The sequence below is a fragment of the Octopus sinensis genome, linkage group LG23, assembly GCF_006345805.1.
Source record: "Octopus sinensis linkage group LG23, ASM634580v1, whole genome shotgun sequence".
NCBI lineage: Eukaryota > Metazoa > Mollusca > Cephalopoda > Octopoda > Octopodidae > Octopus > Octopus sinensis.
In genome coordinates, this window is record NC_043019.1 from 32,529,290 (window position 1) to 32,542,800 (window position 13,511).

Consider the following 13,511-nt stretch of genomic DNA (forward strand, 5'->3'; position numbering starts at 1 on the left):
ATTCTGTTTTGCTCTCCACCACCACCGCCGCCACCACCACCACTGCAACCACCACCACCACCACCCCCACTCCTCACCACTTTCTTGCCATTGTTGTTATTGTTGTTGTTGCTCTTCGTTTTTCTTCTTCTTCTTTTTCCTCTTATATTCAATGCAAGGAACTTTGACGGTTTTCTAATATTTCTCGCTACTTTCGGTTGTTTCGGAATAACTGAATTACCTATTTGTCTTGTCTTTTTATTTACCGTTTGTGTTTTTCCCATTATTGCCATCATCATCATCATCAGCAGCATCATCATTGACATCATCATTATCAGCATCAGCATCACCATTCTTCTTGTGGTTATTATAATTATTATTATTATTACTATCATTATTATTATTATTATTGTTGTTGTTGCTGTTGTTGCTATTATTATTATTATTATTATTATTATTATTACTATTATTATTATTATTATTATTATAAAACAATTATCATCATCATCAGCAGCATCGACATCATCATTATTATTATTATTATTATTATGATTGTTGTTGGTGATTATTGTTGATGTTAAGTTAGAAACAATTATTATTATTATTATTATTATTATTAATGTTGTTATTATTTGTTGGTCAGTGTGTGAGTGTGTGAGCATGAGAGAGGGAGAGAGAAAGAAAAAGAGAGAGAGAGATAAAGGAAGAGAAAGAGAGAGAGAGAGAGAAAGAAAAAGAGGGAGAGAGAGAGAAAGGGAGAGAAAGAGAGAAAGAGAGAGAGAGAGAGAAATATATTTATGTGGATAATATTTCCATAGAAAATACCAGAGAAAAATACGACCCAAATTGCTGAGGTCAATTATGGAATCAAGAGAGAGAGATAGAGAAAGAGAGAGAGAGAGAGAGAGAGAGAGAGAAAGTGAGAGAGAGAGAGAGAGAGAGAAAGAGCGAGAGAGAGAAAGAGCGAGAGAGAGAGAGAGAGAAAGAGCGAGAGAGAGAGAGAGAGCATTCAGTAAGTTTCTTCTTTAAAACAAAAGCAAAAAAATAAGAGAACAAAAAACAAAACAATACTAAACCAAAAAATAAAAAAAACTGTCATGACTGTTTCTATTTATTTCTGTCGGTTTGGTTTTGAGGAAGGAGCTGAGCCTGTTGCTTTGTTTGTCAGACTCTTTAAGACTGTTGAAGATGGTGGTATTTACATTCTGCTTAATTCCTTGCAAGTTGAAGGCCTGTGGCCAAGGCGACAGTGCGTTGCACTTATGATCACAAGATTGTTGTTCTGATTCCCAGACCGGCTGTGTGACGTGTTCTTGAGCAAAACATTTCGTTTCATGATACTCCAGTCTGCTCACTTGTAAATGGGTGAACTCTCATGATGTATTGGTGTACAAGGGTGAAGTGATGATTTAGGAAAATCCTCCAAATGGAGGACTCACGAGCCAGGTTTTGTATTCAGTAATCGAAAGGATGAAGAGTATAGGCAGACTGATTAGGATTGGTTCTTTGACGATGTCGAAGGTCATAAAGATGGCTGCAGATGTCAGAGGTCATAAAGATGGCTGCACATGTTGAAGGTCATAAATATGGTTGCAGATGTCGAAGGTCATAAATATGGCTGTAGATGTGAAGGTCATAAATATGGCTGCAGATACTGAAGGTCATAAGTATGGCCACAGATGTCAGAGGTCATAAATATGGCTGCAGATGATGAATATGGCTGCAGATGTCAGGGGTCATAAATATGGCTGCAGATGTGAAGGTCATGAAAATGTCTGTAGATGTTGAATGTCATAAGATGGCTATAGATATAGAAGGTCATAAATATGGCTGCAGATGTAGAAGGTCATAAGTATGGCTGCAGATGTTGAAGGTCATAAATATGGCTGCAGATGTGAAGGTCATGAAAATGTCTGTAGATATTGAATGTCATAAGACGGCTATAGATATTGAAGGTCATAAATATGGCTGCAGATGATGAAGGTCATAAATATGGCTGCAGATGTGGAGGTCATAAGGTAGCTGCAGATGTATGGACTGTGAATTAGAGCTAGTGTGGAGATAAAGGAATAAATCTTTAAAAAATATGAGAGCCTAGAGGAGTTAAGATGTGTGAGTCTGAAGTGCTTTGATATAGAGAGTATGAAACCAGTTTGCTCCTTGTAGTAGAAGCCATGGCAGTAGCAGAAGAAATGCTGAGGGAAGATATAGAGCTGGTCTTTAGCTCTGAGGTTAGAATATGTTTGTGAGTACAAGATTTGATAGTATAAAAGACACATGGGTGCATTAGATGGACCCCCAACTTCAGCTGTGTATATTCAGGAGAAAATGGGTGTTTGGTATGAAATTAGTTTATGGAAAGCCTCGACTTGTATATAGTATTCAGGGTGGTATTTTGAGACAGGATTAAAGAAAAAAACAACTGTGTTTTATAAATTGCACACACACACACATGGAGCAAGAATTAAAAAAAAAACATGAAGATGAGGTGAAAAAAAAAACACAAGCAAACGCAGGAGTGGCTGTGTGGTAAGTAGCTTGCTAACCAACCACATGGTTCCGGGTTCAGTCCCACTGCGTGGCATCTTGGGCAAGTGTCTTCTGCTATAGCCCCAGGCCAACCAATGCCTTGTGAGTGGATTTGGTAGACGGAAACTGAAAGAAGCCTGTCGTATATATGTATATATATATATATATAAGTGTGTGTGTATATGTTTGTGTGTCTGTGTTTGTCCCCCACAACAACGCTTGACAACCGATGCTGGTGTGTTTACGTCCCCGTCACTTAGCAGTTCGGCAAAAGAGACCGATAGAATAAGTACTGGGCTTACAAAGAATAAGTCCCGGGGTTGATTTGCTCGACTAAAGGCGGTGCTCCAGCATGGCCGCAGTCAAATGACTGAAACAAGTAAAAGAGTAAAGAGTAAAGAGAGTTATTTAGGTTTCTGCTCAGCGAAAATAGGAAAAGCTTGTTATGTTTATGCATTTGTATTACAAAATTCCTCATGTGAAATCCTATGTTGAAACAGATATATTTAGGGATGGTCATTTTCTATTTTTTCATTTTTTTTCTTTTTTGCCAATTAACACAATCACTGTTTGTTTGATCTTCACTTTAGCATTATCATCAGAGTTTTTTCCTTCACATTCTGTGACCTCTTCAGTGACTTACTGCTCCTCATGTCCCTGCTCCTTTCTAGTCTTGTCCTGTCTATTCCATTGTCTTTCTGTGGAATGTAACCCTATCTGCACATGCATTTACATCTATACCTCTGTGTGTGTGTGTGTCTATGTATTAGGTATGTACATGTGTGTCATGTGTTCAAATATAGGTTCATACATTACAGTTTTTATCTGTGTCATTATTTATTTATGTTTTTCATTCTGTCCTTAGTCATCAGATTGTGAGGGGTGGTGGAGTTAGGGTGTGCTATTATTCCATTGACATTTTCTTTTGAAGATTAGTTTATTTTCAGTTATGTGTATGGCCTCTGTAATCTGTCTGAGTATTGTGTCTGTTCTATGAATTGATAAGATCTATGTTTTAGCCCCATGCTCCAGTTTAGCATGTTGGTATAGCACTGACAAGCTTTTCTTATCTTTGAGATCCCATCAGTGTTCACTTATCCTCTCACCTATGCTACAGGCTGTCTCTTCAATATATATATCATTGACCTGTTTCTGCATCATCCCTCTGTACATCTTATACTATAGACTGCATTCTTGGTTTTGCAGTTTACTCTACACACTATACAGTTCCTTTCAATACAAGGGATTCTCCCAAATGTATATGTTGTACAGATCAAAGATTTTATGGGGGCACTTAACCTTTCCACTATTTTAATCCATAGATTCGTTTTACCAAGGAATTTTCTAAAATTTCAGAAGCTACAAGATAATACATGATTAATTTAAAACAATATAAATAAATATTATCTGAATGCCATCAATAAATTTATATTTTAACCCTTTTCCATTTAAAGTGGCTCAAATGTTCTACCTGTTTTACATTTAACTGGTTCGACCTGGCTCCTATGCAGGTGGCACATAAAAAACAGCATTTGAGCGTGGCCGTTGCCAGTACCAACTGACTGGCCCTCGTGCCGCTGGCACATAAAAGCACCCACTACACTCTTGGAGTGGTTGGCATTAGGAAGGGCATCCAGCTGTATAAACTCTACCAGATCAGATTGGAGCCAGGTACAGCCATCTGGTTCACCAGTCCTCAGTCAAATCGTCCAACCCATGCTAGCATGGAAAGCGGATGTTAAACGATGATGATGATGATGATGATGTATATATATATATATATATATATATATATATATATATATGTATATCTTTTACTTGTTTCAGTTATTAGACTGTAGTCATGCTGGAGCATAAAATGTGCATTGTACATGTGTAGGCATGTTTTCACATCTCTCTTTCTCTCTCTCTCTCTCTGTATATACGTATTGATTAACATGTATAGTTAGCATGTGTACATGTGGGTATATGTAGTTGTGTTTATATGTCTGCATGTATGTGTATGTTCATATCTGCATATATATATATATATCGTTTAACGTCCGCTTTCCATGCTAGCATGGGTTGATTATATATATATATATATATATACATATATATATATATATGGGAATCTACAATAGCTCCATAACTACCATCTCGGCTATAACCTTGGAGCCCTAGTAATCCGTTACAGCACTTACCTAGTGTACCTAATCTTTTAGATCCCTTGTGAACTAAACCCCCATACTTTATATATATATGAATGTATATATATTATATCTACACACACACACACATATACACACACACACATGTATGTATGTATAGTATATCTATTTATCTATCTATCTATCTATCTATCTATCTATCTATCTATCTCTCTATATATATATACACACACTCACACTCACATGTATGTATGTATATATGAATGTATGTATATATATTATATCTATCTATGTATCTACATATATATATATATACAACACACACATGTATGTATATATTATATCTATCTATTTATCTATCTATCTATATATACATACATATATATATATATATATATATACACTCATCCACACACATGTATGTATGTATGTATATATATTATATCTATCTGTCTGTCTGTCTGTTTGTCTATCTATCTATCTATGTATCTATCTATGTATCTATCTATCTATCTATCTATCTATCTATCTATCAATCTATCTATCTATGTATCTATCTATTTATCTCTCTATACGCACACACATGCATGTGTGTATGTATGTATGTATGTATGTAAGTGTATACGTAGGTATATATTAAATAGATAACTGTATTTGGTTGATAGTATCATCAAGTTTTTATAGGATTATTGCCGGTCTTGTTGTTTTGCTGTTGCTATTGTTGTTGTTGTTGCAGTTGCCGAGTATCATATTGTATAGTTTCGTCAGATATAGTCATTAAGCCTGTGTGATATCGTAGATTTACAACACAATGGGGAACACTGTGCACAACGGAAAAAGGATAACACATGGCTATTGCCACTGGCGAATCAATGATGATTGCTGTTGATTGAGAGATGGCATTGGTAATGGTGGTAGCGGTGGTGGTGGTGGTGGTGATGGTGGTGGTGGTGGTGGTGGTGTGGTGGTAGTGATGGCAGTGTCATTGTTGTTGTTGGTAGTTGCAGTGATAGTGTTAATTCAGTGGTGGTGGTGGTGGTAGTGTTGGTGATGACGAGTGTGTGTTGTTGGTGACGGAGATGCTGGTATGTTGGTGGTGGTGGAGATGTCCTGGTGTTGGTGGTGTTGACACGGTGGTGGTAGTAGCAGTTCTGCAGCTGATAATGATAATGGTGGTGCTGATGATGATGATGGTGGTGGTGGTGTTAATAGTGATGGTCACTGTTATGGTAGTGAAGGTTTTGGTGGTGGAGGTGGAGGCAATGCCAGTGATGATGGTGGTGTTGGTGGTGGGGGTGATGTTGATAGTAGTAGTAGTGGTGGCGATGGTAGTGGTGATGGATGTAGTGGTGGCAATGACGGGTTTTGGTGGTGGTGGTGATGGTGTTGGGGATGATGATTGTGATATGGCAGTGTTGGCGATGTGCTGTTGTTGGTAGTATAGTTTCTGTTGATGATGATCATGATGATGATGATGACGGTGCGGATGTCATTGCCAGTGGCAATGGAAACAGCATCGTTACCAGAGACGATAGATATTAATGGTCTTCTTGCTGTTGCTGCTGCTATTACTATTGGTGGTAGCGGTGGTGGTGGTGATGGTGGCAGTGCTAGTGTTATTACCATTTCTGGTCGTGAAGATGTTGATGATGATGATGATGATGATGATGATGATGATGATGGTGATGGTGATGGTGATGATGATGATGATGATGACGGTGATGGTGATGGTGTTGATGATGATGATGATGGTGTTGATGACGATGACAACGACAGTGATGGTGGTGGTAAGGATGGTGGTGATGATGACGACGATGATGATGGTGGTGGTCGTGGTTGTGGTGGTATTGATGATGATGATGATGATGATGATGACAACGACAGTGATGGTGTTGGTGAAGATGGTGGTGGTGGTGGTGGCTGTGGTGGCATTGATGATGATGATGAAAACGGTGGTGATGGTGAGGATGGTGGTGGTGACGATGACGACGATGGTGATGGTAGTGGTGGCAGTGTTGATAATAGTTGTGTTGGAGATGACTGTGGTGATGGTGGTGGTGGTGGTGGCAGTAACTGCGATGATGATGATGATGATGATGATGGTTGGTAGTGGTAGTGATGACGACAACAACGATGACGACAACGACGACGACGACGACGACGGAGATAACTCACCGAACACCAAAACCAATACAAGAAGAAACTGGTCACTCATAACGCACGGCCCGTCAGGAATTTTATGACGTGCGTGTGCATCTCATGTCAAGCGGTGATAAATAATTCACAAGAACTTATTACAGGCAAATAGACTGAAGTCTCATTATTATTATTATTATTATCATCATTATTATTATTATTATTATTATTATTATTATTATTATTATTATTATTATTATTTTATCATCATCATCATCATCATCACATCATCATCATCATCATCATCATCATCATCATCATTATCATTATTATCATTATTATATACACATGAAAAAAGTATATCTTATAGCCTCGCTTAATGACAGGTCTTAGCCGATCGGAGCATATTTCGTATAGAAACGTGCAAGCCAAGCGCTGAAGATGCTCCTCAAACTTAATATTAATTCCGAACTGTGTGTGTGTGTGGTTGGTAGGAGGTGGATTTGGATTCGGTAGACAAGGGAGAATGGCAAGGAAAGAGAGGAGAGAAGGAAGGAATTATTATATAGAATTATTGCCCGTTGTTAGGAAGTAGAGTAATGAGAATTAGTAGGAAATCTAAGGAAAATTGATACCTATCTCATCTGATTGTATCTTGTCTTATCTTATCTTATCTATATGTTACAACAGCGGTGGTGTGTGTGTGTGTGTGTGCGTGTGTGTTAATGAATGATTCAAACTGACTGTTAACAGAATGTACCGAAAACTGGCCGCCAAAATTTTGTATTAATCAAATTTGGCTTGCAAGTGTCTTTCGATGATTGTCGACAGCAATGACAAACGATAACGATTATGATGATGACGACTGATGACAACAGTGATGACGAGGGTGATGATGATGATGATGTTGATGATGACAACAATGACAATGATGGCAATGATGATGATGATAATGATCATGATGATAATTATGATAATAATAATAATAATAATAATAATAATAATAATAATAATAATAATAATAGTAATAATAATTTCGTTTTTGGATTTGGTTTGAAAGATTCTTTATGTGAGTTCATGTATTGAAGCATATTCTGCTGTGTCTGGGGAGAGTCATTTTCTTTTTGTGCCTTGTAATTTAACACACTCACCAGTAAAATTTCCACTTATTTCTTATTTTTATTTTCCTAAAATTTTCGTTGCGCCTGGCAACCTTTTCAATAGTCTTGGAAATTTTACCGGCGAGTGTGTTAAATTATAAGGCACAAAAAGAAAATGCCCCTCCTCAGACACAACAGAATAATAATAATAATAATAATAATAATAATAATAATAATAATAATATTAGCAGTATCTGTGATAAGACTAAGATTGCTGAAATGATGATAACAATGATGATAATGATGGTGATGATGATGATGACAATGGTTTCAAATTTTGGCAAAAGGCCAGTAATTTCAGGAGAGGGGTTAACTTGATGACATGGACCCTAGCGTTTGACTGGTACTTGTTTTTTCGACACTGAAAGGATGAGATGTAAAGCTGACCTTGGCAGGATTTGAACTCTGAATGTAAAGACAGATGATATAACGCTAAGCATTTTGCCCGGCGTGATAACGATTCTTAATAATAATAATAATAATAATAATAGAAACAATATCAGTGGTATCTGCAACAAGGCTAAGATTATTGAAATAATGATAATGACAACAACAACAATAATAATCCTTCTACTAAAGGCACAAGACCTGAAATTTTGGAGGAGGGGGTAGTTGATTACATTGACCCCATTGTTTTGCTGGTACTTAATTTATCAACCCCAAAAGGATGAAAGGCAAAGTCGACCTTGGCAGAATTTGAACTCAGAACATAAAGTCAGACGGAATACTGCTAAGTATTTCGCCCGGCGTGCTAATGTTTCTGTCAGCTCACCACCATCAGAGCTTACAATATTATTCATAAAGGGCTGCTGACCATAAACCGATTTCAAATTTTGGCACAAGTCTACAGATTTCAGTGTGGTTGGGGGGAAACTATTTACATCGACCCCCCAGTACTCAACTGGTAAATTACTTTATTGACCCCTGAAAGGATGAAAAGCAAAGTCAACCTCAGCTGAATTTGAACTCAAAACGTAAGGAAGGATGAAATGCCACTAAGCACTTCACCTGGCGTGCCCACAATTCTGCCAGCTCACCATTCTCTGCTGACCATACAGGGTGTCCCAAAAGTCGGTTTACAGTTATCATGTAAGCATTTAAAATTCCTTTTAAAACATTTTATTACATTTAAATTTCTACCTTACAAACTGAAAAGGGAGCTTGACAAAATTAACTAAATTAGCATAGAATAAGGGTCTCATATTCTTTTTTTTATAATTAGGATCTAAACTGTTAATATATGAATGCGAAAGAGATAGTTGAATAACTGTAAACCTACTTTTGGGCCACCCTGTATATTAATGTGTAATATAATGTGGGGCTGGGTTATGTATACACAATGACAACATGTAAAGACCTTACTGAATGACTGAGTGAATAAACAAATTCAAACATTATGGGGACGCATTGCGATGAGCAAACTTTTCAAAAGAATCATTTTGAAAATTTCACATTCATTTTGTGCAATTAACAATTAGGTTTACATTTTTGAAATATTTTTTTTAGAATAATATCAAAATTCAAGTGTGGAATCAATAAGAAGGAAATCACTAAGATAGGCACTGCTACACACACACACACACATTTGCATACATACATATACACACACGCATATGCATATATGTACACTTGTGTGCACATGGGCTACATGCGTACTCATACGATATATATTTTACAGTCATCAAAAAATGTCTTTGAAGTTTAATAATATCCCGTGAGAGATGATGCATCATAGTATTATATTGTAATACGTAATATATATCATATATACATATATATATATATATAATGTATTATATATATATTATAATAATTTATATATATATACATATATATTATACATATATATATATATATATATATATATATATATATAATATATTATATATATATATACATATATATATATATATATATATAATATATTATATATATTATATATCTAATATATCATATATATATATATACATATATATGTATATACAATTTATATATATACACACATATATATATATATAATATACATTACGTAATGTGTATATATATATATATATATATATATATATAGTGTTATTTTTTCTTGCTTATAAAATTTTTCGAGGAGTGGCCAAAGCTCTCTGGTTGCCAGTAAAAGTAAGCAAACTGGAGGAGGAGAAGAAGAAAAAGAAGAGATAGGTGGAGGAGGAGGGGGATGACAACAACTACAACAACAACAACTACAACAACAACAGCACGAAGAAGAGAATCGTGGATTCGAAGAGGAGAGGAAAAGCCACGGAGGAGGCGGCAGGCTTACCGTCAGTTCGTACTCATCATTGTTCTCGTTCTTCACTGCAAACGGCCACCAACCCTTCACTCTCTTGTGTTTGAATAATGACATCTGGGGCACGGTTCCATCAGTTTTTAGCATGTCAAGGGTACATAATTTTGAGGATTTGGCACCTCGTGGGAAATGATTCAAGTCCAAAGTCAGGGAACCTGATGAAAAATAAAAAAAAAATGACAAAAATAAAAAACAAAAACATTAAATGAGAAGCAAAATAAACAACAGTGTTATATAGCGATGAAAATGCAATGAAAAAAAAAATGAGAAATGAAAGAAGAAAGGAGGAGAAAAAAACAATAATAAAAATTAGATAAAAATATGGAAAAAAAAAGAGCAAAAAATGTAAAATTTGAAATAGTGGGAGGCATGCATTGCTGTGTGGTTTAGAAGCTTGGTTAACGATTTCATGTTTTGGGGTTCAGTCCCACTGCTCGGTACCTTGAAGAAAGTGTCTTCCTCTAATAGCAAGGGTCAGTAAGCCGGAGTAAATTACCCCAAGTGGGGTAAAAATGAAATTCTTGGGGGGAATGAGGACTCATTAGATATCTCTTTACTCTCCTTTACTCTTTTACTTGTTTCAGTCATTTGACTGCGGCCATGCTGGAGCACCGCCTTTAGTCGAGCAAATCGACCCCGGGACTTATTCTTTGTAAGCCCAGTACTTATTCTATCGGTCTCTTTTGCTGAACCGCTAAGTGACGGGGACGTAAACACACCAGCATCGGTTGTCAAGCAATGCTAGGGGGACACACAAACACACACACACATACATATATATATACATACATATATACGACAGGCTTCTTTCAGTTTCTGTCTACCAAATCCACTCATAAGGCATTGGTCGGCCCAGGGCTATAGCAGAAGACACTTGCCCAAGATGCAATGCAGTGGGACTGAACCCGGAACCATGTGGTTGGTTAGCAAGCTACTCACCACACAGCCACTCCTGCGCCTATATAAGTAAAATAATATTAAAAAATGTGTTCCTTGTTATGACAGAAATTCTTCTTTTGGCAACACTGCATCTGTCCAATGAAATGGATGTGGAAATAAATTCAATAAAACTGATTCAATAAACCTTTCGAAATCAATCATCATCATTGTTTGACCTTGATCGAGACAATGGAATTTACTATGTTACGCTAGACTTCACGGTCCATCATAGCATTACGGAGGTCCTGTTGCTGGATGCCTGTATCCCTGGAGATTACATCAGGGTAGGAGAGTGTGTGCCCTCTGGTATCACGAGCAGATGGTTTCCAGAGGAGAAGAGTAGAAATCATCTCGTTTTCAGCTCTACAACAATGTCCAGCAAACTGGACTCTTCTACCTTTCACAAGAGATGATACAGGTGGTAGTTTCCCATACATTTGTACTTTGGTTGGATGATGCTTCCACGAGAGATTTTGAGCTCTCATAAGGAGGCGAGTGTAAGTTCCATCCAACCGCCTCTCAAGCTTCTTTGATAACGTCCAGGTTTCTGAAATCAAAGAATCTATGGTCTTCTTCCTTTCAAATCAAGGGAACAATGTTGGTGTAAATAAATGTAGTTCCCTGACCCCTACTCTATAGTACCAGGCTGACTAATAATCTTTTCAACTATAGACACAAGGCCTGAAAAATTTGGGGGGAGGGGGCTAGTCGGTTACATTGACTCCTGTGGGTAACTGGTACTTGTTTCATTGATCATTAAGGGATAAAAGGCAAAGTTGACCTTGGCAGAATTTGAACTCAGAACGTACAGACGGACCAAATGCTGCTAAGCATTTTGCCTGGCATGCTAACGATTCTGCCAGCTTACCACCTTAGTAATAATAATGATGATGATGATGATGATACTAATAATAATCATTTCTACTATAGGTATAAGGCCTGAAATTTTGGGGGACTGAGCTAGTCAAATAAAATTGACTATGCTGGATCATAGATACAGCATGCCCAGCTGACAACAAGGTATGCGATAAGGAAGAAAGAAAAGTCGAGAGATATGACAGGTTAGCTTGGGAAGTTAAGCAGTTGTGGTCGATGAAAAGGGTAGCAATAGAATCAATAATTGTCGGAGTCCTGGGAACAGTGAGCAAAAATCTCGAGAAGTATGTGGAACAAATAGGGGCTGCAATAAGTGTGGAGCACTTGCAGGTGCTCAAAAAATAAGAGGTGTTACCTTAGTTCACTGGTAGTGAACAACTGACACCTGAAGCCAATTGGTTGCAAAGCAAGCTTCTTAACCCCACAGCCATGCCTGCATCTAATGCACCACATATATTTTTGCAGATCCGTAGGGGGATGGAATAATTTTAGGGTATAATTTCAGGAAGATTTAACTGCTATTTTGTGCTTGTTGAGTGACCACATAAAGGCTTGCTTAATAAATAGCTGTGGTAGAGGTTGGTAATGTATTTAACTACAACAATACAGAATGACAATGATGATGACGATGATGGTGATAAACGATGAGGATGATGATGATGACAATGACGACAATGATGATGATGATTATGATGATGATGGTTACGATGACGACAATGATGAAAAATAATGATGTTGATGATGATGCTGATGATGGTGACAAACAATGATGACTATAATGATGATGATGATAATGATGATGGTGATGACAATGATGATGACAACTAAGGTGCCGATGATGATGATGATGATGATGATGATGATATTGATCGTGGTGGAGGTGGTGATGGTGAAAGTGATGATGACAACAACAACAACAACAACGATGAGATGATTGATGATAATGATGATTAATGATGATGATGATGATTATGACAACAATTATTGTGGTGATGATGATGATGATGAGATTTGAAGATGGTGATGTGATGACAGCAGTGACAGACAATGTTTCTTCATGAAGGGTCGGTGGGCTGGTTGGGTGGACGAGGGGGTTGGGCGGGCGGGTGGTTTGTTAGTTTAATGACTGCAAGGATGAACAGGAAGAAGTTTTCAAAATAAAGAAACTGGGAGTTCCAATATACTCATCTAATGACGATGATGATTGTTGGTGGTGTGGTGATGGTGATGGTGGTGATGGTGATGATGATGATGACGATGTTGGTGGTGGTGATGGTGATGATGATGGCGATGATGATGATGATGATGATGATGGTGATGATGGTAATGATGATGATGATGATGATGATGTTGGTGGTGGTGATGGTGATGATGATGGCGATGATGGTGAGGATGATGATGGTGATGGTAGTGGTGGTG

General features: G+C 37.3%; 2 protein-coding genes across 2 annotated transcripts in view; both read right to left on the minus strand.

Annotated features, from left to right (window-relative positions):
* LOC115223702 (otoferlin-like) overlaps nucleotides 1-10,435 on the minus strand; it is a 93,756-nt gene extending 83,321 nt beyond the window's left edge. Inside the window, exon 1 of the mRNA XM_029794377.2 lies at nucleotides 10,251-10,435. Within this exon, the coding sequence (XP_029650237.1) occupies nucleotides 10,251-10,364 (114 nt within the window). The 5' untranslated portion in view covers nucleotides 10,365-10,435. The remainder of the gene's footprint in view (nucleotides 1-10,250) is intronic.
* LOC115223410 (otoferlin-like) overlaps nucleotides 10,366-13,511 on the minus strand; it is a 63,271-nt gene continuing 60,125 nt past the window's right edge. The window contains exon 5 of the mRNA XM_029793925.1: nucleotides 10,366-10,432. Coding sequence (XP_029649785.1) covers nucleotides 10,366-10,432 — 67 coding nt within the window. The remainder of the gene's footprint in view (nucleotides 10,433-13,511) is intronic.